General features: G+C 42.0%; 1 protein-coding gene across 3 annotated transcripts in view; it reads left to right on the top strand.

Annotated features, from left to right (window-relative positions):
• The window catches only part of REV3L (REV3 like, DNA directed polymerase zeta catalytic subunit), a 235,884-nt gene that overhangs the window by 162,127 nt on the left and 46,155 nt on the right, over positions 1-27,602 (top strand). For 2 of the 3 annotated variants that reach the window (XM_068231310.1, XM_068231312.1), the window contains 9 exons: positions 5,515-6,425; positions 10,363-10,445; positions 13,572-13,697; positions 16,386-16,578; positions 16,729-16,840; positions 17,512-17,627; positions 18,090-18,208; positions 22,336-22,454; positions 26,205-26,346. In XM_068231310.1, the coding sequence (XP_068087411.1) occupies positions 5,515-6,425; positions 10,363-10,445; positions 13,572-13,697; positions 16,386-16,578; positions 16,729-16,840; positions 17,512-17,627; positions 18,090-18,208; positions 22,336-22,454; positions 26,205-26,346 (1,921 nt within the window). The remainder of the gene's footprint in view (positions 1-5,514; positions 6,426-10,362; positions 10,446-13,571; positions 13,698-16,385; positions 16,579-16,728; positions 16,841-17,511; positions 17,628-18,089; positions 18,209-22,335; positions 22,455-26,204; positions 26,347-27,602) is intronic. The other variant, XM_068231311.1, reaches the window with a different exon arrangement.

The raw sequence follows: 27,602 nt of genomic DNA, 5'->3' as shown, positions 1-27,602 counted from the left end.
ACTATGACGAATCATAGTTTACCTTATTTCCGACCTCCGGCCGAGTGTACATTTGACAGCCGAAAGAAGCATTTCATCCAGACTGCCTTCTCCTAACCATAAAACATGGCGGGGGTTCTGTGATGATCTGGGGTGCTATTTCTTGGAAATGATTTCCCTTCATGGAAGAATTAACAATTGTTAAAGAACGGCACAAGGAACACTCTAATGAAGTTGAGTATCTCATCTGGCCACCACAATCCCCAGACCTCAACATTATTGAGCGTTTATGGTCGTTATTAGAGATTCAAGTAAGAAGTCGATTTCTGCCGCCATCATCTCTAAAAGAACTGGAGGGTGTTTTAACTGAAGAATGGTCTAAAATTCCTTTGGAAACAATTCACAATTTGTATGAATCAATACCTCGGAGAATTGAGGCTGTAATTATCGCAAAAGGTGGACCTACACCATATTACAATATATTTTGTTGATTTTCAAGGTGTTTACATTATTTTGTCCAATCCCTGTATATGAGTAAATATAATGATTATTATTAACTCTAGATGAAACATAACAAACTTGGTCACTTTCTTTATTAACCACTTGCCGACCAGGGGAATTTTCACTGATCGGTGCTGCGTGGGCTCTACAGCCCGCAGCACCGATCAGCAGTGCAGCAGGGCGATCAGACTACCCCCCTTTTTTCCCCACTAGGGGGATGACCTGCTGGGGGGGTCTGATCGCCGCCGGCCATTAGTGGGTAGCGGGGGGGGCTCCTCAAAGCCCCCCTCCGCAGTGTTTTGTGCGCTCCCTCCCTCCCCTTACCTCCCTCTCCCTTGCTGGGCTGCGCAGGACGGATAACCGTCCTGCGCATTGTGGGATAGGCTTCAGCCTATCATATGGCGGCGATCCCCGGCCAATCAGAGGCCGGGGATCGCCGATCTGACTTACGGCGCTGCTGCGCAGCAGCGCCGTATGATGTAAACAGCGGGGATTTCTTCCACGCCTGTTTACATTTTGCCGGCGAGCCGCTATCGGCGGCTCTCCGGCTGTTCACGGAGACACCCTCCGTGAACTGACATGGAAAGGCCGCTCGATTGAGCGGCCGTTTCCATGGTAACCCGCAGACGACCAGTTTACGCCAATCGGCGTTAGCTGGTCGTCAAGAGGTTAAAAGACTAATAGGATAATTGATCTATCATTATTTGAATGCATATGCCTGCATAGCCCTTTAAGGAGAGGATTGATTTCCATACTCTATTCGATAATGAACAACACTTAAAGAGACACTGAAGCGAAAAAAAAATTATGATATTATGATTTGTATGTGTAGTACAGCTAAGAAATAAAACATTAAGATCAGATACATCAGTCTAATTGTTTCCAGTACAGGAAGAGTTAAGAAACTCCAGTTGTTATCTGTATGCAAACAAGCCATTAAGCTCTCTGACTAAGTTAGTGGTGGAGAGGGCTGTTATCTGACTTTTATTATCTCAACTGTTCCTGGACTATTTACTTTTCCTCTGCCAGAGGAGATGTCATTACTTCACAGACTGCTCTGAAAGAATCATTTTGAATGCTGAGTGTTGTGTAATCTGCACATATTATAGAATAATGCAATGTTAGAAAAAACACTATATACCTGAAAATAAAAGTATGAGAATATTTTCTTTGCTGCTAATCTTCTAGTAATTATTCATAGTACATAACCAATTCATTATATCATATATTTTTTTCGCTTCAGTGTCTCTTTAAGATAATCACAAGCACCGTTATATGTTAGCCTGGGAGAGAGACCTAGAAACAGTGTCAGACATAAAAAATTGGTACGAGTCCTGTCCTACCCTTTCAAGGAACAGCATATATTATCCAATACTGGAAACTTCTCTCAAAATTTTACACCAAACATATTTGACTCCTAACAGGATGCATGCTATAAACCACCATTACTCTGATCTGTGCTTTAGAGTTTAATCCTGGGTTATGGTTCCTCTTTGAGTGACAAGACAATATAATCTGTGCAGCAGATGTCAGTGCTATATAAATAATATCAGAGCTTGGCTTTCCCAGTCAAATTGCAGGACTGTACAGATAGGTGCCACCGTGCCACTTACCTGTCATTATTCACAGATGAATGATTTACACTTTGTTTAGGCCCTGCCCACACACGTGCATTGCTTTCCTATAGATTACATGAGAATAGATTTCCTAGATGCCGAAGTCTAACTTCCAAAAGTATAATTCAGTGTCTTAACCTAAATTTTCTTTCCTACAATCGTAGCCTAGACTTCATCACACTGACTTCCTTTAAAGTATTCAGAAAGAGATCTTCTGGGGGGGTCCACGCTAGGTGAGGGGAGACCACAGCACACAGAGGGAATCATCAATAGCAGTGGTCCTCAAACTAAGGCCTGCGGGCCGAATGTGGCCCCCTGAGGCTTTTTACCGCCCCCCCCACAGAAAATGTATTACTTATAGATGCGGTCAGCTACATCTTTAAATATTGGTGGTCCGCATATGGAATAGCAGTGCTGGCACCACCCAGCCACATGGAAGCCAGAAAGCAGTAATTTCACTAGTTTCCAATCAAATTCCACATCAGGTGACACTGCTGTCCAATTGGACTGCAGGTTGTCACCTGGGTATGCTTCACTGTCTGGGCTCGCAAAGACTTCTACATCATCTTATGTATACTCCGGCGCCCCAGCAGTCTGAAGTATGTTGAACCGGCCCTCGACCCAAAACGTTTGGGGACCCCTGATCAATAGGATCCTAAGGCTCCCGTCTCTTTAGAGAAGTATTTGTTTCTGAACCTGAGCATCGGCTCAGGGTCACTTTAAACCTTAACATGAACACCCATTTGACCCCCCCCCCCCTCTCTCGCCCCCAAAAAATAAATACAATTCCCAAAAAAAAAAAAATACCTACCTAGGATCATAGGGGCATATTTATCAAAACCAGCACAAGGAAATTTGAGCAAAACTAGGTTGCAACAATGTAACAGTTGCTCAGAGTAGCCAATCAAGTTCCAGTTTTGTTCCAATTTCCCTTAAGGCTCATACACATGAGCCACAGCGGTGGCTCGAGCCATAAAAAAACAAAAACAAAAAAAAGACAGCGACAGTTCGTCGCCAGGTCCCTCTGTGCAACAGCCGTACACACGGCGCACAGAGGGACACAGATTCGGCGGAAGCTGGCGCCGAAGGTTCCTCCCCCCCCCCCCCCCCCCCCCCCCCGCCGTCCCCCCGCCGGAAGCTCCATACATTGTGTATGGAGTTGCTGTCGCTAGTCCGCATACACACGACGGACCAGCGACAGTTGCGGTGAAGTATCGGCGACAGCTTTTGCCGGCGACAGCAGCGACGAGCGACTGTTCGGGGTGCGCGCCTCATACACACAGGCGACCTGTCGCCGCAAAACGCGCGTGCCACGTGGTTGCGGCGACAGTTGTAGCCCGTGTGTATGGGCCATTAGACTGGTGTTGATAAATCTGCTATCAGTGATGGGCTCACGAGTAGTCACGAGTCCCTAAGGACTCAAAATCGTGAATTGAATGAGGCTTAATTGCCAGCTGTTTGGAGTGCAGGGAGGACGACAAACTTATGGGTAACTAACCCCTTGTCATCCAGCCGCACAGCTGAGACAATTAAGCCTTTATTTAAATCACGATTTCGAGTCCTTAGGGACTCGTGACTACTCGTGAGCCCATCACTGCCACATAGAATTAAAAGTTAGTCACCCAGATTACAGCAGTGTTAAATCTGTTCATGAATTTTGCTGGTTCAGGGACCTTACTTCAGCAGTGTAGGTCTATTTTGCCAGTGCTGGTCATAGAAGAACCCGGCATCACCATAGACCGTAATAGGAATTATGGCTATAGCGGCGCACAGTGAGTAACTTCAGCACCGTCAGTTGCTTTTAAAACACTGTAATTCGACCGCCAGCAATAGCTGGAAGTCGAAATACATAATTCTCCACCATCCACGTCGACCTGGAGGGGGAATAGTAATTAAAGGGAACCTAAACTGAGAAGGATATGGATTTTTCCTTTTAAAATAATACCAGTTGCCTGACTCTCCTGCTGATCCTGTGTCTCTAATACTTTTAGCCACAGCCCCTAAACAAGCATGCAGATCAGGTGCTCTGACTGAAGTCTGACTGGATTAGCTGCATGCTTGTTTCAGCAGGACTGCCAAGCAACTGGTATTGTTTAAAAGGAAACATCCATATCCCTCTCAGTTAAGGTTCCCTTTAACGCCGCCGGGACTTGTGCAGCAGCAGGATAAGCCATATATCGGCTGTATCCTGCGCCAAAGTCTCCCGGTGGTGATTTCTTTTGTATGCATAACAAGGATTGCTGGAAGGTTAGTGAGCTAGTGGTTGTATGATTGTTGTGGGTTGCACTCACCTGCCATTAGAACTTTTTGCAATATTATCAGTTTGTACTGGATTTATTACAAACAAACAAACAAAATCATGGTAAGTGAATTGCTTTATAGCTGCTTCATTAACCTAACCTCACTTTGGTTGTATGTTAAGATTCAGGTAGGGGTTGCAGAATACAGGCCAGGTTTGTTGTATACATTTAGTTGGCTGATGTTCTCCAATAGGGATGGTCAATGAGATACTAATAATAATAATGCAGAATTATACAAATTTTATTTGCAAATGTATACGGCTTGAAAATGAGTACATATGAAAACGGCGCTGATAGACTTGGGCGCAGGATACAGCCGGTATATGGCTCATCCTGCTTCTGCACTTCTGTCCGGGCCGTATTAATTGCTATTCCCCCTCCAGGCCGCCATGGATAGTGGGGGAATGATATAATTCGGCTTCCAGCGATTGCTGGAGGCCGAATTGTGTTTAAGCAAACTCGGCTCCATCTTCTGACGGCGCCGACGTTACTCACTGAGCGCCGCTATAGACTGATTCCCATTATAGTTTATGGTGGCGCCAGCTGCGCCCAAATGTAGCAGCGCCGAAAAGCACTGCTCCGTGAAAATGAACCAATTGAATCCCATCAAGCTGAAATTCGGTTTGTCTATTTTCAAGCTATATAATTGTGCATACAAAATTTGCATAATTCTACAGTGACTCAGAATTATTTGCATCTCATTGATCACATCTCGTCAGCATTATATAAGTGTGTCATCCTATATAATAAAACCCCATGTGTCCCTGCGTCATCCTCCTGTCCCTGTGTCCATGTGTTTTGGCTACTGCGCTTGTGAAGCCGTTGGGACAGGAGGAGGACAGGTCAGGGTTGGCGGGCAGCGCGGCCAATGCGCACGCACCTCAAGGAGCGTGGCCGGGCACGCGCGCGCCGCATGGAAGGTGGCCGTGCGTCCTGGGGTCACGTCACGGCCCTAGCGCCCGTTATTTAATGGTCGGGCTAAATAGCTAGTATTAATATAATGTAGTAGCAGAGGTTATTTCTCAGTATTACAAAACCTAGATATTTTTTATTTTTATTTTAGCAAAGGGTTTAAATAGTGACTGTTTTGGGTTTTTCTTTTTGTTTTTTTTGTACAGAGAGGTCGGAGGAAGAATTCTGAATGTTGAGACAAGACTGGCACAAAATCTTCCAGAGTTTGAAGGGGACTTTTCATTGGATGGCCTGAGATTGTGGAAGACTGCATTCTCTGCAATGACGCAGAACGTTAGGCCAGTATCTCCCTGTCGAATGAACAGACAAATCGTAGGTCAAACAAAGAATGAGCTGAGTCCAGAAGATGATAAAAAGTTGGTGATCATGCCTTGTAAAAGTGCTCCTCCTCCCCAGAAAGTTCAACTGTGGCTTCAGGCCAAAGAGCTTTATGAGTCTGATTCTAAGGCATCAGGTCAAGCTCCAGTTGAGGAAACAAATGACAGTAATCACGCAAAAATGTCTGCTTTACCTAATGGATATAACAGCTTGCCTCCAAAGGAAATAAACATTTTATTGGCCCTTCCTGCAAGTTGTGAGGATCAGCTGACCAATGAAGATAAAGTAAAGATTCACATTGCTAGCCCTCCTCCTTCTCTTCATGGTTCAGAAAGAGAAGAAATAGAAGGGGGCATTGATTTACCACCCAGTGATGATGACATTAAATATACTGAAAGGACTAATGACAGTGATTTGTCTGATGGCTGCATTTCACCTGATTCCCCCACTTTGACACCTGGGCAGAAACTTGCTTGTGTAGATGATGAACTGTCTCCCCGGGATGAAGAAAAGAGTATGGATGATTGTAGTCCATGTAACCTACCTGAAGAGTGTGAGGCAGATGACCGTAAGAAGAATTTTCACATTGTAAAAAGTGAAGAACAAATTCCATCAACTCCATCTCCTTTACTTAAACGAAGAGAACACAAAGCCAAACATGCCTGCCTCCACAGTACACCAGTCGCAGAAAGGAGGACTGCCTCTCCTGATGTGATAGCACTTACACCTGTCACCACAGGTATTTTACTATTCTAGCTACTTCCGTATGTGACAGTGCTATCACCTTGTTTTTGTACCTATTGGGTCACATGACACACAATGTATTATAGAAGCTGAAGGATGGTGTGGGTGAGGAATATGTTACTGATCAATAATCTTGTTGGGGCTCTCTGGACACTTTTTTTTTATAGGTGTACATTTAAAGTGTTGTCTGCTGTCACAAAGTTTTAATTGATTGCTTCCCATTGCAGAATAATATTGCCAAACTGCAGGAAGTGCATACAGAATTGATACTTTTCATGTTCCTGTTTCAAAATGAGCCTTACGCTGGTAAGGTATTTATAGTTAAAAGTTTACTTCCCAGGTATATTAGATCTGATGTAATTTGTTTCACCACAGGTGCCAGATTTCATCAACCAGACATTTCACGTATAGGCAACACAGCACCCACAATTTTCATTGGTGGTTTTGGAACTTTACATCTCTTCATTTGCTTAATTCTAATCCATTACATTTCCTCATACCTTATCCTAACTTCCCCCATTAATAGAGCAAACCTAAACCAATAATAATACGATGAACATGGGTGCATATAGTAAGCCTACTAAGAACTTATCTGTGGTCCCTTCTTATTGTATTTCCTTTGAGAGGACCAGTGTTTTTATAAGTGTAACAGCAATTGGGGCTCTCCTAAAAAGTAAACTGAAGCCAGGGCACTTGTATCTTTCTAAAGAAATACTTCAATTCAGAACTGAAAAAAGCTAAAAAGGCTATTTCTTTGGTTTTGCAACTCAATGAAGCAGATTGTATATCACACTAACATGGCTTCTGTTTAGAATGCTTAAAGATTCAGCTTTTAAACTGAAACAAGAATATGAGGCTCCAGAGCAGGCCTACCGTATTTACTATTAGCACTACCCACGCAATTATCTTATATGTTTATTTTCACGTCCGGTTTGGCTTAATAGAATGCCTTAACCTATCACACATCCTGATGTTCTATCCAAACATATATTTTCATCAAATTATAGTATGTGAAACCTTAACTAACCCCACTGACATTTCCTTAACCCTTTGTGCCTTTTAATCCTCATTCTAGCCGCCTAACCTTCCTATAGCTTCCCTTCAGCTTCAGCACTGCACATACCAACGATTCTGTTCCATCTGAGCATGCAGAACAGATGTTTTGACTCTAGTCTAAAGTCAAGCCTAAAGCTCTCCATGGCGGCCAAGCAACTTGCATTCTTTATTAAGGAAAAAAGAAGATGGCAGTTCCCTTATTTTACTCGCTTCTAGCTCCCTTTAAGATGACCAGTTACTAAAACTATTAACTGACTGTTCATTTTGCTTGTTTTCAGTTTGACCACCATTTTTTAAAAATCACATTTATTGGTACTTGTTGTGCCAATCACCATGTTTATAATGTGTCAATCAGACCTGATTGTTATCTTCTTTGGGCCCACAAAGTTTGCCGCTTAAAAGGAAGACAAGTTTAGAGACCTATAGAGGCTGCCATATTTATTTATTTTAAAACAATACTTGTCTGGCACTCCTTCTCATCTTTTCAGCCAGTAGTGTCTGAATCACTCGCCTGAAACAAACATGCAGCTAATCTTGTCGGATTTCTGTCAGAGACATCTGATCTGCATGCTTGTTCAGAGACTATGGCTAAAAACAATAGTGGCAGAGGAACAGTAGGACAGCCAGGCAATGTGCATTGGTTTAAAGGAAATAAATATGTCAGTCTCTATATGTCTCTCACATTGGGTTCCCTTTGATAGTGGAAAATCTCATAGGCAATAGAGAATGGTTTATTTGGTTTAACCCCCTTGCCGTTCCAATTCTGACGGCAAGGGGGCGGCGCAGCACTTTTTTTTTAATTTTTATTTATTTTTTAATTCATGTAGCTAGCCTAGCGCTAGCTACATGATAGCCGCTGACAAGCGGCATCCTCCTATATACTTCGATCGCCGCCGGCGATCTTTGCAAGCAGGAAATCCCGTTCAGAACGGGATTTCTTGCAGGGCTTCCCCCGTCGCCATGGCGACGGGGCGGGATGACGTCTTCGACGTCATGGATGTCAGGACGTCAGAGGGAATCCCGATCCACCCCTCAGCGCTGCCTGGCATTGATTGGCCAGGCTACGCAAGGGCTAGCTGCATGCAATAAAAAAAAAAATTGTGAAAATCGGCCCAGCGGGGCCGGAGAAATCCTCCTGCGCAGGTTACCCCGAGCTGAGCTCGGGATAACCGGCAAGGAGGTTAAAGGACAACTGTAGTGAGAAGAATATGGAGGCTGCCATATTTATTTCCTTTTAAACCATACTAGTTGCCTGCCTGCTCTGCTGATCTATATGGCTGCAGGAGTGTTTGAATCACACACCAGAAACAAGCATGCAGCTAATCTTGTCAGATCTGACAATAACGTCAGAAACACCTGATCTGCTGCATGCTTGTTCAGGGTCTGTGACTAAAAGTATTAGAGGCAGAGGCTCAGCAGGACAGCCAGGCAACTGGTATTGCTTAAAATGAAATAAATATGGCAGCCTTCATATCCCTCTTGCTTCAGTTGCCCTTTAAACACCTGTTTTAAAATGAGGCCTGGTTCACACATAAATCTGCAACGTTCCTGTCCCGTATTGGCCTGTCCTGTCAATTATGCATCTTTTTTTTTCTATCAGTTTTACACGAATGGATCAGAAATTAACACCTTTTTATGTGTGAATACACCCATAGAAACACATACAAAACTGACAGGACCAAAAATGTACACCTTTTATGTGTGAACACAGCCATAGAAAGTGATACAAAACTGACAGGACCAGACATGTCCTGATTATGATTTATGTGTGAACACATGCAAAACTGATGCCAAGTGTCAAAAACTGTCAGGACTGGACACCTATTTATGTGTTCACCAAGCCTAACTGTATGCAGCAAGAATCTGACTGCCTGCAAGAGATTTGTCCCTATTCTGTTAGTGAGTGGAGCTTCTAGTAGCTACTGTAAGGGCTGTGTCACACCAGCATAATCACTCCAAAAATGCTACATGCAGCACTTTTACGATGCAACAATTTGCATCTTTGCTCTTGGTGTGAAACAACCCTGAGGCTGGCTTCACATTGTAGATTAGCGGTGCCAAAAACAGGCCTTTGGGGAATGCCACGTTAGTACACTGTAATCTCCGTTTGGCATCCGGCCAAGAAGGAAGTGACGCTCACTTCCGGTTGGACAATCGATGACTTGCGCGGAAGTGTATTGTTAAAATATGTTTCCGCGCATGTGTGATGCTGAAAACTGCGACAGGTTTTTTAAAGACACGTGCGTTACCATAGACTTACATGACTTCCTGTCCGACTGCATGGTGACGTAGCTATGGACGCGCGTTAGATAGGGCACTTCCGGCGCAGTGTACCGCAACATGGGGAGTGTGAACTCCCCCATAGACTTTCATTAGGCTGCGGTGGGGTGCGGTAAATTGACCACACCGCCTTTGTGTGAAAGGGGCCCTAAGTTATTTATTGACTGCAGTTACCCACTATTCAGTGACTGATCAATGGAATAAAAGCTGTTCCTACACTTTTATAAATTCTGAATTCTAAAAGTGACAATTCTGTTCCGAAAAATGAAGACCAAAAAAAGTAAGCTTTTTGTGTAAAAATGTGAATAGGATGTGAAGCACACACCGGCAGCTGGGGATGTACAGAGTTGATCCAGTGGATGGAATGAGGAAATATGTCTATTGTAGTCCACCCTTATTTTAGCCAAAGTAGGGCGGTTACAGTGGTGGGGAAGTAAAGCTCCACCCACCCACCTTGTTTGAAGGCAAGTCAACAATTTTGGCATATTATCTGAGAGAAATGCGCAGGCTTGGTTTATACTCAAACCAGATGTGTATGTGATCGTGACATATTGTCGCTCACTTTTTATACTGATATTTTTTCGTCTTCATTCTAGAAGCACGGTCTCAAAAGATGAGTCAGAGAAAAGGTGCATATCCTGATAAACTGCGAAGGGTCCTTTTAACCACTCAGATGAAAGTAAGTATTACGATACATGCAATGTTTTTGTGTCCTTAAACAAGCATCACATCATGAGTGAATTGCATATCCATATACAGTGCTTTGGATTTACTATTTGACATTTTGAATACATGCATTATATGTCCACTAATCCTGGTGTTCGTTATTCATATCTCTAAAACCTAAACCTTTTAGTATGCATGCCTGACGAGATCACAAGGGGAGATTTCCATAATATACTGAATATAACCTTATGTCATATTTTCTTGATTGACTTAAGATGGGGAATTAAGAGAAAATCCTGGCTGAGGACAAAATGAAAAGGGTTGCTACATGGGCTACAAAGCTTGCATCTTCTGAAGATGTGACAAGTCACTCCAGTGTTACTTCCTCCACTATCTGGCCGGAAGGAAGCAGGAAAAAGGGTGCATATGGCTAATGGATAAAATGGGCGCACCATAGGCTGCAATGCAAAATATCGGCTATTGGGCGCCAGAGAAGAAATTGGGGCGCCCGACAAATAGCGGTTGCAGAGATCGCGATTCGTGATAACAAAACTTTTCATTTACAGAATAAGGTTTATGACAAATATCGTTTACAAATTCGTTTTGACTTTCAGTTTAACTTATTTTATCGTTTTTAAATTTCGCTTTCAGGAGTGTAATAAGTACACTTTCGTTTTTATAAGTACAATGCTTAAATATCGTTTTCCAGCTAATTGTATTACAAATAGATCACTTTTGGTATTAATCTTGTTTTCAGAATTATGTGTAATTATAGTTTTCAGATTTATTATCTTACTAATATATCGCTTTTAATATAACCGTTATTTTAATATTTTTAATGCGTCTGTGATTGTAAGGCTATTTATTCTATTACAAATATATAACTTACTATTCATAATATTTTTTAATGTGTATGTAATTGTAAGGCTATTTATTATTTATAAATTATTCTATTCTAGTCATGTTATTTGTAGTGAAATATTTTACAGTCTCAAATATATTATTGTTTCTATGTGTGTAAGGGTGTTTGTACAGTGGGGGTGGTTAGGGTTAGGCACCACCAGGGGATCTAGGGGTTAGGGAAAGGTACAGGGAGGGTTCTGTGTGAGAGTAGGGTTAGGTATAATTCCAGTACAATGTTTGTAACATGTACAATGTATTAAACTATGCTTATTAACACCAAGGAGGGGTCTAGGGGTTAGAGATAGGTATAGGGAGAGTTCTGTATGAGAGTACAGTTAGTTATAGTTGCAGTAAAATACCTGTAATATCTACAATTGTATTACTATGCTTAATACAAGAGTAAATATCATTTTTTGTTAGACGGTATTTTTCTATTTCATTACCGTCAATTCAACATATTTAGCACTTGATTTTCGTTTAGAACATAGAAACTAAAAATATTGTTTTAGATAAAAATGTATCATTTTGTCTATACCCCGCACACTTTTTTTTTCCAGACGCCTTTTTTGCATGGACGCAGCTGGAAACCCAGTAGTCCTTGTCAACTGTGAATAATGGCTCAAACCCACTAGCAGCCTTTTTTAAGCACTAATGATTTGAAAAGCTCTTGCTGATGCGATGCTAGGGGGATTTTTATAAAATTCCATCGCTCAAGTGGGATCACACACATACCATTACATTAGCAAGAGTTTTTGCAAATTGCAAAGCACTCAGAAAAGTGCCCCTAGTGCACAGGTGTCGAACTCCAGGCCTTGAGGGGCAGATCTATGCCAGTGTTTAGTGTGGACTGAAAAAGAGAGGAATGTGTTCTACCTGATGGACCACACCTTTCCTAATTCAGACTCATCAATTCATTTTAGCTGTAACAAAAATGTGTGAGGATCTCGGCCCTCGAAGGACCGGTTTGACATACCTGCCATAGTGGGTTCCAGGCCTTATTCAGTATTTAACACTTAAACTGCCACTGACTTCTGTAGGTTTGTGTTTTCGCAACCACATGCCATGGACATCTAAAGGCGTTTTAGTACAAAACTACTTCTGCCCGCAGCGTCTATAGGCTGATCTGTCCCATATTCCTGTGCCATGGATGTCTAAAAGGAGGTTAGTACAAAGTTTTGGCTCAATGCCAACTTTCTACTTTACTTGAAATATATCAAATAATTAAAACTTGATGAATAATTGTGCAATTGTTAGCTTGTAGCTTGAAAATGGACCAATCAGATGCTTTCACTGCAAGACTTGATTAGTCCATTTTACAATAGATTTTCATAATTTGCATAATTCTGTATCTTAATAATTCGCATAATTTTTAATCCTCTCAAATTCATTTGCACCTCAGTAACATCCCCACTGGCTAATGTGAACTTCAGTACACATTGGTTTTGGTAATACATTTAATAAACACAATACAAGTATAGCTGGCACTGGCCTTTTTAAAAAATAAAAATGAAAAAAATAGCTGTCAGTCTAAGGGTTAAGAAAATAGAGATCTAAGTTCCGCCCCTACCCCCCCCCCCCCCCCCCCCCCCCGCCTCTGTTCAGGAAGGACTTTCTGTAAACTTACTTGATTCCTACCGTTCAGGCCCCTTGAAGTTACATATTTTGGGGAAATATAGGTAATTTCCAGCGCAAAATATTACCCTTCCAGTCCACATCACTGTGTACATTTACTAATTCTGTAGCATTAGGAATGGTTCATGAAAGTACTATTAAGCTACGTACACACGTATGACTTTTTCAAACTACCGGTCGTCGGGCTCGCCTGCGGGGCAGACGTTCTGACGACACTTTGCCAGTGTGTACAGACTGTACACACCAGCAGACTTTTGTCAGAACGACTGCCCCTTGGGCGGGTCTGACGACCAGTAGTTTGAAAAACTCAGACGTGTGTACGAACCTTTAGTCTAACAACACTATTTGCATTGAAAGAAACACTGTTGCTCAGTGTGTTGTACATTGATTAGTGCTTTTTCCTCTATATTTTATCAGAGGTAAGAGACCAGATTCCCTGGAAACCTAAAGGGAGGAAGCATTGGTAGCGACTATTACCTTTTACAGTGCAGAGTTTAATTCCAATGTTGAGCAATGACCTTCTGTATCTTTCATCATTTCCTGTAATTTGATCTTCAGCTCTCATTATTGAGTTGTTATATTCTGTTGTGTTTGTTATCCACAGAATCAGTTTGCTGCTTTAGGTCATGTGAAGAAGGAAACTTCTCAGATTGAGGGACCATCTCTGAATAATACCTATGGTTTCAAAGTCACTGCACAGAATCTTCAAGATGCAAAGGCCTTGCATGAGGTATATATATATACTTGTAGCATACTATTTGTTGTATTGAAAAAAAATAAAGTGCTGAAGCCTTCTTAGATGTTTGAGGTGCGATGTAAAATGTAGATTTACAACTGTCCTACATTAAAGGGAATCCGAGCAGTGCAGAAACTATGGAAAGATGCATATCATTTGAAAGCTCTCTTTCTCCTTTAAAATGATATGCATCTTTCCATAGTTTCTGCACTGCTCGGAGTCCCTTTAAATCATTCAATTGTTAATAATTTAGAGTAACCTTTGTTATGCCTATGTATTTTAGATGGACACCACAACATGATGTATTGGCTTTTTGTCTAAGGCCCTGTTCCTACTCAAATTTACATTTCTGTGCACTTCTTTTAATGTTCACATGCGAAAATGTGAGGGGTTTCCATAGCAGTTGTAATGCATTTAATAAGAAAACCAGGAGAAGTGAATGTTTTTTACTGCATACAAAAAAATGTATTAGATGTAAACCCGCTCATTGATTAACATGGGCTGTCAGATATAGTGCATTTTTGTCTACAGAAAAAACACGGACATGCATGTAGTGGAAATGGGGCCTGAAATATTCTACATTTATTTATAGCTTAAGAAGCTAGGAGGCTAAAGGGACTCTGAGCAGTGCAGAAACTATGGAAAGATGCATATCATTTTAATGCTCTCTTTCTCCTCTTTCCAATGATATATAAACCACCGCCCTACGCCTTTTAGTTTTCTCTATTTTCGCGATCGAAATTGCCGCGGCCGCGACTTCGATCGCGAAAATAGAGAAAACTAAAAGGCGTAGGGCGACGATTTAGGGGTCGTCAGAAAGAGGAGAAAGAGAGCTTTAAAATGATATCCATCTTTCCATAGTTATATTGTATTACACAGGGCGACTTTTTCTCAAAGTCAGCAACTCCATTCAGCAGGAAAAGTCGCCCTGTGTAATACAATGTAACTATGGAAAGATGGATATCATTTTAAAGCTCTCTTTCTCCTCTTTCTGGCGACACCTATATCGTCGCCCTATGCCTTTTCGTTTTCTCTATTTTTGCGATCGAAGCCGCGGCAATTTCGATGGCGAAAATAGCGAAAACTAAAAGGCGTAGGGCGGTGGTTTCTTTATGATTGGAAAGAGGAGAAAGAGAGCTTTAAAATGATATGCATCTTTCCATAGTTTCTGCACTGCTCGGCATACCTTAAAGATTGAAAAAAAAATGTACGCTGCTCCCAGTAGTTAGAAAAGAATGAAGATTATGCAGGGAATACCCAGTGAACTCACTAAGGGCTGGTGCACACCGAGCGGCTTTTTCAGCGTTTTCAGATCCGCTTGCGGCTGCGGATCCGCTTGGTCAATGTATCTCAATAGGGTGGTGCACACCAGAGAGGGAGGCGTTTTGCAGAAACGAATCCTCCCGGGGTGAGGCATTTTTTGGATTGTGGATGCGTTTCTGCCTCAATGTTAAAGGGATACTGTAGGGGGGTCGGGGGAAAATGAGCTGAACTTACCCGGGGCTTCTAATGGTTCCCCACAGACATCCTGTGCCCGCGCAGCCACTCCCCAATGCTCCGGCCCCGCCTCTGGTTCACTTCTGGAATTTCTGACTTTAAAGTCAGAAAACCACTGCGCCTGCGTTGCCGTGTCCTCGCTCCCGCTGATGTCACCAGGAGTGTACTGCGCAGACACAGACCATACTGGGCCTGCGCTGTGCGCTCTTGATGACATCAGCGGGATCAAGGACACGGCAACGCAGGCGCAGTGGTTTTCTGACTTTAAAGTCAGAAATTCCAGAAGTGAACCGGAGGCGGGGCCAGAGCATCGGTGAGCGGCTGCGCAGGCACAGGATGTCTGCGGGGGACCATTGGAAGCCCCGGGTAAGTTCAGCTCATTTTCCCCCGACCCCCCTACAGTATCCCTTTAAGTATAGGAAAAAACGCAAACCGCTCTGAAAAACGGCAGTTCAGAGCGGTTTTGCAGGCGTTTTTGTTACTGTAGCTGTTCAGTAAAAGCTTTACTGTAACAATACATGAAATCTACTACACCAAAAACGCTTCACAAAACTGCAAAATGCTAGCTGAAACGCTACAGAAAAAGAAGAAAAAGCGTTTCTAAATCTGCTAGCATTTTGCGGATTTGCTAGCGGTTTTTAGTGTGCGCCAGGCCTCAGTTAGATAATCATGAAGTGATACAAGAGTGACATACCTTGATCTATTTTGTTTTTATTATCATTATCAATATATTTGATTCATAGCACACCAGCATATTATGCAGTGCCGTTGAACAATGCAGCTGTTCGACCAATTTTCAATAGATTTCGTACTAAAATCTATTGAAAATCTTTGTGCACTGTGTCTTAGGAATCGATCCCTTGCTGATCAGATACTGATCAAAAAGGGATCAAATGTTTTGCCACATTAGGTAGCAATCTGTTAGTGTGCAGCAAACTTAGCTTTAGTAGTGACAGAAGATGCAGAATCCCTTATCTAGAGAATTGTTTTAGGTGTGCCTGGTTCAGTAGGTGTTAACTGTAGAGTGTAAGCCGAACAACCAGGCTATAGTAATTTTTAAAAAGAAGTCAGCACTTGCACCTTCCTAAGTTTTCTCTTCAGGTTATAATAAACCCTTGGATCACTAAAATGGCAGCTTCTGTGTTTAGCTTAATTTTGTAACAGATTATAAATGTTTGTACCCAGGTCCAGCACTTGACTCTGATGCTCATGGAGCTCCATGCCAGGACTAGACGAGACTTGGAACCAGATCCTGAATTTGACCCCATCTGTGCTGTCTTCTACTGCATATCTTCAGACACTACACTGCCCCAGAGTGACAAAACGCAGATCACTGGTGCAATTGTGATCAGCCAAGAACGCACTGCCAATGAAGAAGGTGACCAATTCAGTGGCAACATTGCTCATGTGTTTTGTTTTGTTTTTTAAACCACCTCAACAAATTTGTTTAGTTACGATTCTTTCAGTAATTGCTTTATACTATATAACCACTAAGTGTACCATACTTATTTTATTTGTCCTTCTCCAGGTAGCAGAATCCGGGCACCTTTATTTACCAGATCTGGTATTGCAGGCTTTCAAGTGACCTATGCTCTTGATGAAAAAGATCTGTTTGAAAAATTTCTAAGCCTGATAAGAAAGTGAGTCCTTTTGGTTTCTTTATACTTTGCTTTTCAGGGCTTACCAGTATCCTATGCTTTACTGTCCTCATGACAACTCTGTATTCCCTTCATAGTTTACAGTATTTGAAACGGATAGTCCACCAACTGGCATTAATTTATCTCTTTGAATGTGCATTAATTTCCCTCATCTGCAGATCTGCATTGTGGCTTTTAAACTAGCCATGCACAAACCGATCATGGCCTTATCAGAATTTGATCAGATAGTAATAGTCCTACACTACATGGCAAATCTATTGAGCATTGCAAGTTTTGCACTTTTTGTTGCAGTGCTATGCTGCCATCGATCGCCTGCTGCCCCTCCCCCTCACACATAAATGTACCTATCTGTCTGATCAACTTTGGATTAATAAACTGCATAGAATTGATCTAACAGGAATCTGATATGTTGGGGCAATAGATGGTCATCCGGAAATCAAATAGAGAGATTAATATGCATAGAGCCAGCTTTAGTTTGGTACAATTGATCTCACATTTGCCTTTACATCTTTTGTATAATCTCACAGAGCATTCAGAAGACTGAGCAAATCTTTCCTGTCTGGTTTTAAATACTTTTGCAAAATTTTACAACTTAAAAATGGTGATGATCAAAATAGGGACCATTGATAACATTTTCCCCCCACTTCACACAGGTATGATCCAGATATACTAGTGGGATATGAAGTCCAAATGCATTCGTGGGGATATCTGTTGCAGAGGGCTTCTGCGCTCAATGTGGACCTTTGCCAGCAAATGTCCAGGATACCTGGTATGTCCACGTATTGCCTCATTACAAGTTGTCTTTTAAGTTACAAATGCAAAGCCATGGTATATTTTGTAGCTTAACAATGTACAAACTTTTATACTAATAACGTTTTTTTTTTTAGTAATGCATGCTTTCATATAAGCACTCCAGACCAATATAATGAGTTGAATAAAAGCACTTCAGACCAACATAATAGAGTTGAATAAAAGCACTTCAGACTAAGATAATGAGTTGAATAAAGTGAAACAGTATAGAAATTGTGTAAATGCATCCAGAAATACAAATTTTAAGTAAATCATGCAAAAATTGTCACTGTTAATAAACAAAAAAAAAATAAAGCTTATATTAGTTCAGAAAGTGGTACAGAAGAATGTGTGACAGACCCTTGACCTGTTTCCTATTCTTTTCTTTATCTTCTTGTTATGTTGCTCTTACTTGACTTTTCTGTTTGATTCATTTTTTTAGAGGACAAAAATAAGAACCGTTTTACTGCTGACAAAGATGAGTACGGTGCAGATACGATGAGCGAAATCAATATTGTTGGCCGAATTATGCTGAATGTTTGGCGAATGATGAGACCTGAGGTACTGGCATCTTCTTACAATAATATTTATAGCAACACTAATAAAAGTAATATTTAACTGGTTTCTCACTCTTGATGTCTCCGTACTTCTCATGAAAAGCTTTCAGTAATCCTCTTTGACCCATAATCAAAAATCGGATTCTATAAAAATATCGGAATCGTATGTAGTGTGCAAGAGGCCTTAGGCATGTCCAAAGTGCGTCCCAGGGCCAAATGTGACCCACCGAGCCTTCTCTGGTGGCCCCTGAAGCTCTCTGTGGTTAAGTCCATACGGCCTGCAGGTTGTAGCTGAGGTGCCATATGCAGGGGAAAACTTGGATCACCACTCTGCCATCATTTGCTCACCTTTAGGTTATTAGCTACCACTGTTGCAGTAACATCTACTGATTAGCAGTACCGAGCATAATAACTTCCGACCAGTGGCCATTACCTCAAACGTCATGAAACTCCTTGAGCGGCTGGTTCTTGCCCACCTGAAGAGGTCCACGGACGCCCTTTTAGATCCACTCCAATTTGCCTATAGGGCTAACAGATCCGTGGAAGACGCCATCAATGCCAGCGTGGCATACATCACGGAGCACCTAGACAACCCTGCCTCCTACGCTCGGATCCTATTCCTGGATTTTAGCTCAGCGTTCAACACGATCTGCCCAGACATCTTGCACGCCAATCTGTCGCAGCTCGGAGTTGACCCCACTCTTCGTGCATGGATCAATAACTTCCTGACTGACAGATCGCAACAGGTGAGGCTCGGCAACCACCTCTCCAGCGTTCCAACCACCAACACGGGGGCTCCACAAGGCTGCGTTGTCACCTCTACTGTTCTCCCTCTATACCAATAACTGCATCTCACTCGCCGACTCTGTGGAAGTCATCAAATTTGCGGACGACACCACTATTATCGGCCTTATTGGTAGCAACGGGGAGCAGGAGTACCGCAGCGAAGTCGAGACAATATGCAACTGGTGCAAAGACAACAACCTAGTCCTCAACGCAGCAAAGACTGTTGAACTAGTGGTAGATTTTAGGCGGAACCCTACCCCCCTCCCACCTGTCCTAATTGGGGGTACAGAAGTCTCCAAGGTGACATCTGTTCAGTTCCTCGGCACAACTCTCACTAACAAGCTGAAGTGGGAACAAAACACCACCAAAATCCAGAAGAAATCTCAGCAGAGGCTATTCTTCCTGCGCCAACTGAAGAGATTTGGCATGCCCAGGGAGCTGCTGACCAGATTCTATACTTCCACCATAGAATCCATCCTTTGCTCCTCTGTCATTGTCTGGTATGCTGGCGCAACGGCCAGCGACAAACACAAACTTCAGAGAGTCATAACGGACGAAGAGAAGATCGGATCTCCTCTTCCACCTCTCGACCTCCTCCACTCTGCTAGGATGAGGAAGAGGGCCACTATGATCTCCCGCGACCCCTCTCACCCAGGCAGCCACTACTTCAAGCTCCTCCCGTTGGGCCGTCGCTACAGGACCATACCATCCAAAACCACCAGGCGGAAGAACACCTTCTTCCCCCAAGCTGTCCGGTTACTGAACTCCAACCTCCCCCTGACGGATCCGCATACCAGCGTACTCTAGCTGGGTCGATTATCTGGACCCCGCTGCTGCCTGCCTGGCCTATCCAGATAGACTCGGGGCTACTACCTGCACCCTTAGTATTATTATTATTACCATCACTATTATTATTATCACTATATGGTGATTTTTACTGGGCTGTATTTACACAGCAGTGATATGAACTGATTACTGCATTTTAAATTGTACGTGCTGTGCTTCTGTCTTATACTCTGTCTATGCCATGTGAACCACAAATAATTCAGATTACAGCTCCTACTGTACTTGGCGAAATAAAGTGATTCTGATTAGCAGCTGCCACTGTGCCAGCAGCAGTAACGTCTACTGATTAGCAACTGCCACTATGCCAGCAGCAGTAACATCTAATGATTAGCAACTGCCACTATCCCGGTAGCACTATGCCTGCATATTAAAAGGGACATGCAGCACACAGTATATGGGTTATTTCCATGGAAATGTTTTATTTGACAAAATGTCACAGGCATAGTGTACCTAACGGCAATCTGCAAAATTGTGTTTATTTTCACTAGTTCGGCCCCCTGGCACTTTCAAAAATGGCCATATGGCTCTTGACCTAAAGAGTTTGGACATCCCTGATTTATATAGTGCCAACACCATCTGTAGCGCTGTACAGCGTACAAAAACATACAATTATGAGCATAGATACATGAAGTTAAACATTACTATAAAATAAGTACAATCCGTGAAATACTGTCAGTATTCCTTTGTAAACCTTTATTTGTGTGATTTAGAACTGTATCCGTGCTTATAGTTTCATGTCCCAGCAAAGTCTAAGCATTTGTTAAACAAGCTGTTAAGTGAAATTGGGACGAAGGAGATGCAATTTAAGATAGTATAGATTAGATTAGGTAGTAGTAGTAGTTTAGTTCCTAATTTAGTTATTTAGGTATTCACTGTATTGGAGTCTATACATGTATAGTGATACAACTAAAACTATACTAGCATACACAACTTCTTCAACCATGGTGGCATATTATGCTCATTGGTTCCACTCCCTGGGATCTCAGCAGGGTGGTTCATAACCCCGATTTCCCAGGTTGAGAGAAACCTTACTAAAACCAAGGCTTCTGAATGCCACTATGAGTTTACTGGATTTTATAATGGAACTTACTTCCTAGAATTAGCTAGTAGACTGAAAACTTAAACTTTAAAGGTTGCGTCAAAAACATATGCTTTTGACTTTTTTCATTGTTTCTTTTAGAATATAGGCCAATGGTATAGTAGCAGCTCTTGAAAAAGCTATAAATATTCTTCAGTAAAATGAAGACAAGATAGGACAAAGATGTGCTTTAAAGAGGAGCTGTTAGGTATAGGGTCTCAGAGAAAAAAAACACATATATCAGTAGCTAAATATTGGCTGTACTTACATCACATATGCATTTCACTGTCCACGTTTGGAGTTCACAGAATTTTTATATAGTATTTGCAGAGAATGATGCTCCTGACAGCTCATGGCAGGTTTCATCTTTGATTGTCTTGTCTGAAGCCAATCGTGATGTAATATCCTCCCTTACCCTGCATCCTGATTTAGTATTTATTATCCCTCCCAACTCCCAGCCCTCTGACACTCCCACCAGTCACCCAAACATCACAGTGCCCATTAGGACATCACGGACGGGTGTACTCTGCACATTCGGGGGACTACATGGCCCAGCATGCTCAGGAGGCTCCCCTAGAGCCAGGCAGGCGCCTATGGTCCCATCCATGCGCAGATCTGGCTGGTGGTTGCCATGCAAAGCAGCAGTCACGTCGGCACTCCCCCCCACCCCCCGCTGACACCCGCGATGTCCGCCGGCACTTCCACCCCCCCTGCTGACAGCCGCGATGAATGGATGTACCACAGCCCACAAACAGAAGGACAGCTTTGCTCGGCAACCACCAGCAACATGTAATTGGCAGAGAATGTGTTCAGAAGGCATACAGGCATGCTGGGCTATGTAGTCCCCCAGATGTGCAGTGTAAATCCAATGTAAATCCAAAACGTCAATAAAAAAAATTATTGTAAATGTTAAACAAGCTGTTTTCTAAATGTATTAGACTGTTGAAGTTTTGGTAATGTTAGATAATATTCCCTCCTGAAATGGTTATCTGACCACGGTAATGGGAGGTCCTCGGAATTCTGGTATCCAGAGGGAAGACTCTGAATACCATAGAACCTTCTTAGTCCTCCTCCGTCCCATCCTTCCTCTGCCATCCCTGTGGAAGCTATTTGGTCTGCTAAGTCAAGTAGCCCTTCAGCACTCCTCTTACAGGCTTTTGAAGCACTTGTGTCCCTGAGTGCTACCAAAGACGAGTGCATCCGGTTCACTTTACTTATAAATAGGCCCCATAAGACCAGCAGCTTTTCCACAAACTACTACAGGTCATGATTTGCTGACTTTTATCATACACTGGTTTGGGGGACATAATTTCCACTATCTAACACTTTTTGTGTTTTGATTATAGTTCTCCTTTATATATTTTTTTGTATGTTCATGGTTCATTTCACATTGAATGCATTGCTTCCTTTCCATTTTCCAGGTTGCCCTGACTAATTATACTTTTGAAAATGTGGCCTTTCATGTCCTTCACCAGAGGTTCCCTTTATACACATTCCGAACATTATCGGATTGGTTTGATCATAAATCTGATACCAACAGGTAACCTTCATAAAACTGATATAATGCCAACTGTGCTCCTTGAAATGCTGTTTAGGAAAATATGTAGTAAATGTAAAGTCCAGGTTCATATTAGTTAGTCCTGACTTTTTTTTTTTTAATCGCTGCCCCTAAATTGTCTTTTGTAATGATCTACTATATCACTCAAATTATTTATTTATATGCCAACACCACCTCTCATGGCACTGTACAGCATTAGAAAACAACATGGGTACATAAAAATGTATAGATTGGTAATAATACAGAGTCAATAGACAATATATATGTAACAGTGACTAACAAAACACACAGCAAATGGGATTTCAGCTCTGTCGTTGGGCTTACTAGAGATCTCTCTCTCTCTCTCTCTCTCTCTCTCTCTATCTATCTATCTATCTATCTATCTATCTATCTATATATATATATATATATATATATATATATATATATATATATATCTTTCTCTCTCTATATCTATATATATATATATATATATATATATATATATATATATATATATATATATATATATATATATATATACATACATACATACACACATATAGATATAGATTATATATATATATATATATATATATGTCCAGGGGGGGTCAGCAGCTATCACAAGCTGGAGGTTCAAGGTGCACGCAACTGGGGGTGCCCAAACCCCTAGAATTATACAAAAAAGCATGTGGAGTTGCAGCACACAGCTCTTTTATTTAGAGCAAGTAAATTCAAACAGCAGACCGTTTCGGTCGTCCCCGACCTTTATCAATGCCAAATAACAAATGAATACATGGTCTCATATATACCCACCCCAACAAGAAATTACATCATGACAAAATGGGCTACGCCCCTTAAAGGTATCAGTAAATAAAATGAAAAATACAGGAAGTGCCAATAATGTACACTTATCTCCTTAATCACAAATCAGTCCATGATCCAAATCGTGTAGCAATATTCTCTCGACCAGTGTGATGGTCATTTTCTTTATATAACCCTAAGGGAGGAGAAAATTATAAAAACAAATGTAAATCAAAATCTTTATTTAGGCCACCTGGATATAAACTGCCTAGCTTGTGAATCCACATAACTTCACGGCGTTTTAACATCAAGATCCTGTCTCCCCCACGTCTCGGTTTTGGTATATGATCGATTATCATATATTGAAGATCTACATCTCTATGTCCCGCCTCCTTCCAGTGCTTTGCAATTGGAAGATCAGAACTAACCCCCCTGACAGAGCTCCTATGTTGTGAGATACGATCCCGTACCTTTTGAGTAGTTTCACCTACGTAAAGAAGCCCGCAAGGGCAAGTCAATAAGTAGACAACATAGGTGCTCTGGCAGGTGAGGAAGTATTTAATCTCATATCCATCACCAAACGTCGACCCCTTTATCACGTTTGGGCATTCACTGCATGTGAGGCATGGATAGGATCCCAACCTTTTAGAGCCAAGAAAAGTCTGTGTGTTTATGTATCGGTGGGGAGTCCGCCCTCACCAATCTACTACCTAAGGTTTCATTCCTTCTATATGCAGGAATAGGCGGTGCTCGGAATTCCGGAATCTCAGGGTATGCACTGCCCAAAATGTGCCAATGTCTCTTAATACAAGACATAACTTTAGTTGAAAATCCATGATATTGGCACACAAAGGGCAGGCGACGACCCTCAGGTTCTTTTTTCTTTCTACTACCCTGATCCTCGGACAATAACATCTTGGCCTCTTCCTGAAGTAGTATCTCTGGATATCCACGCTCCGAGAGCTTAGCAACTATCTGCTGTCTTCTCGCATTGATCCTAGTTGGATCTGAAACAATTCTCTCTACTCGGAGTAATTGACTCCTCACTATGGAACGGAAGACAGCAGGTGGGTGGAAGCTCTCGAAGCGTAGAAGTTTGTTGCGATCAGTTGGCTTTTTATAAAAATCAGACGTGAGGGTATCAGCCTGTTTTCTGATAGTAGTATCTAGGAAATTTATCTCCTCCTATATATATATATATATATATATATATATATTTCCTGTTTGTGGTACATTAGTATATGTGAGGGGGGGAACTTTTCAAGATGGGTGGTGGCCATTTTAAATCCAACTTTATTTTTTCATGAGTTATTTACAAGTTTATGACCACTCATAAAATGTGTTCAATGTGCTGCCCATTGTGTTGTATTGTCAATGCAACCCTCTTCTCCCACTCTTAACACACTGATCGCAACTGGCCCACGATGACCAATCCAATTTCCAGGAAACTGTTCATCTAGCCTTCCTGGCGGTAACCCCGAACTTAGTTCGGGGTAAGCCGCGCAGGAGGTTTTCTCCGGCCCTGCTGGGCCAATTTTCTTAATTTTTTTTTTGCTGGACGCAGCTAGCACTTTGCTAGCTGCGCCAGCACACTGATTGCCGCCGGCCTGCGCCCGATCGCCGCTATCCGTTGCGGCGTGCGGGCCCCCCCCAGACCCCGTGCGCTGCCTGGCCAATCAGTGCCAGGCAGCGCCGAGGGGTGGATCGGGACTCCCAATGACGTCGCTGACGTCGGTGACGTCATCCCGCCATGGCGACGGGGGAAGCCCTCCAGGAAATCCCGTTCTTTGAACAGGATTTCCTGATCGGAGATCGCCGAAGGCGATCGAAGAGGGCGGGGGAATGCCGCTGAGCTAAAAAAAAAAAAAACTGCCGCGCTGCCTCCTGGCGGAATTTTTCATACCGCCAGGAGGGCTAGGAATGCTCGGACCTGACACCCATAATGTGGTTGTGCACCATCTTTGTGGAAAAACTCAGGGAACGTACCAGCTTCAGTGCATGAACAGGGAAACGCATCATCATGTAGCAATTTGAATGGCCCTCAAGGTCTCCTGATCTGACCCCCTTAGACTTTTATCTTTGGGGTTATCTGAAGGCAATTGTCTATGCTGTGAAGATACGAGATGTGCAGCACCTGATACTACGGATACTGGAAGCCTGTGCTAGCATTTCTCCTGTAGTGTTGCTATCAGTGTGTGAAGAGTGGGAGAAGAGGGTTGCATTGACAATCCAACACAATAGGCAGCACATTGAACACATTTTATCAGTGGTCAGAAACTTGTAAATAACTCATGAAAGAATAAAGTTACGTTAAAACCAAGCACACCATTGTTTGAAAAAACAAAAGTTGGATTCAAATGGCTGACTTCAAAGTGGCCGCCATGGTCACCACCCATCTTGAAAAGTGTCCCCTCTCACATATACTAATGTGCCACAAACAGGAAGTGTTAATATCACCAACCATTCCCATTGTATTAAGGTGTATCCATAGAAATGGCGCTATAATATATATATATATATATATATATATATATATATATATATATATATATATATATATCTCGTAGCTTAAAAGCTTAAAGGGTAGGTTGAAAGGACATAACATAAACATACGTATGTATAGTCCTAATCCTACTTAGATCTAGGCTAATTTCCTTTTTTTCTTTTATCCCACTGTGAGGGCTAAAATTTGAGAGCTGTTGCACTGAAACGTGTGTGTTTATGGAGATCAGCCTGTCCAATTGGCTGTTATCAGCAACTGTGAATCAGGGCTGTGCCCTGGTTCTGTGATAATAAGTAACATTGGAGGTAACGTTTTCGTTTTCAGTTTAGGACTGCTTTAAAACTGACATGTAAATCTAACATTTCTCCTTGGCATATACAACAGTTTACTCTGAGTTTAGCCACTTCTATACTTTCTTTCTTTTAACTCCGTGTTGCACTGTACAGGTGGCGAATGACAGACCATTACATGAACAGGGTGCATGGGACGCTACAGTTATTAGTACATTTGGACTTGATTGGAAGAACCAGTGAACTAGCAAGGCTTTTTGGCATTCAGTTTCTGCATGTTTTGACTAGAGGATCACAGGTAATATATAAAATGACGTATTTCTCATGTTCATTCATGCTTTCTATGCATTTTAAAGTGAAAACAAGGGATAAATGAAAAAATACACAATTTCTCCAATTCCATCCCCTATAGTTTTAAAATAAACAATGCTACCATACATAAAACCCACACATTTTATCTGCCTATGTTATGTAGAACATTGGGAACAAGGTGCAAAAGTGGTTTTTCAAAAAGACCATATAGTTTTTGAGAAAATCGATTTTAAGTTTCAAATGAAAAAAGTTTTCATGTTTAAAAAAAAAAAAAAAAAAAAACGCAAACACCCGCCGAGTTTAGCAGTTAATGGCAAAGCCCCCTTACATGATATAAACCCCACATTTTCAGGATGTGTTAAAGGGAACATATGATGAGAAGGATATGGATTTTTCTTTTTAAAATAATACCATTTGCCGGACTCTCCTACTGATCCTGTGTCTCTAATACTTTTAGCTACAGCCCCTGAACAAGCATGCAGATCAGGTGCTCTGACTGAAGTCAGACTGGATTAGCTGCACGCTAGTTTCAGGGTGGCATTCAGCCACTGCTGCAGCCAAAGAGATCAGCAGGACTGCCAGACAACTGGTATTGTTAAAGAGGAAACATCCATACCCTTCTCAGTTAAGGTTCCCTTCAAGTAGAATATTGAGAACCAGGTGCAAAACATTTTTTTCAAAAAGACCTTATAGTTTTTGAGAAAATCGATTTTAAAAACTGGACGTTTTAAAACGTCCATTGGTCCATTAACAGGAATAAATTGGACGTTTTAATACTACTGGTGGTCTTGAAGTAGTTAAAGAGAAACTCCGACCAAGAATTGAACTTTATCCCAATCAGTAGCTGATACCCCCTTTTACATGAGAAAGCTATTCCTTTTCACAAACAGACCATCAGTGGGTGCTGTATGGCTGATATTGTGGTGAAAACCATCCCACAAGAAAAGTACGTACTCTTGGCAGTTTCCTGTTTGTGGGGGACATTTATCAAGAGTGTTTGAGACAAAATATTAGTAGGTTTTTAGAAATCCGTGCAGAACTGTCTCAGCCATCCTAAGAAATCACTAAATAGTGCAGATTCCTTCTTAAACTGTTAGGAATAGGAGGAGTTAGGAAGGTCTCTCAGACAGTGCAGTGTGTGAGGGAAAGTACTGTTGCTGAGATAACCAGCACATCTGCTGTCAACAGGCTCTGTGGGGAATATTTATCAAGAGTGTCTGAGACAAAACCTTGGTAGGTTTT

Source organism: Hyperolius riggenbachi, chromosome 4, assembly GCF_040937935.1.
Source record: "Hyperolius riggenbachi isolate aHypRig1 chromosome 4, aHypRig1.pri, whole genome shotgun sequence".
NCBI classification, from domain to species: Eukaryota; Metazoa; Chordata; class Amphibia; order Anura; family Hyperoliidae; genus Hyperolius; species Hyperolius riggenbachi.
Note: the sequence above shows the minus strand (reverse complement) of the source record. Positions and strands in the feature narration are given on the sequence as shown.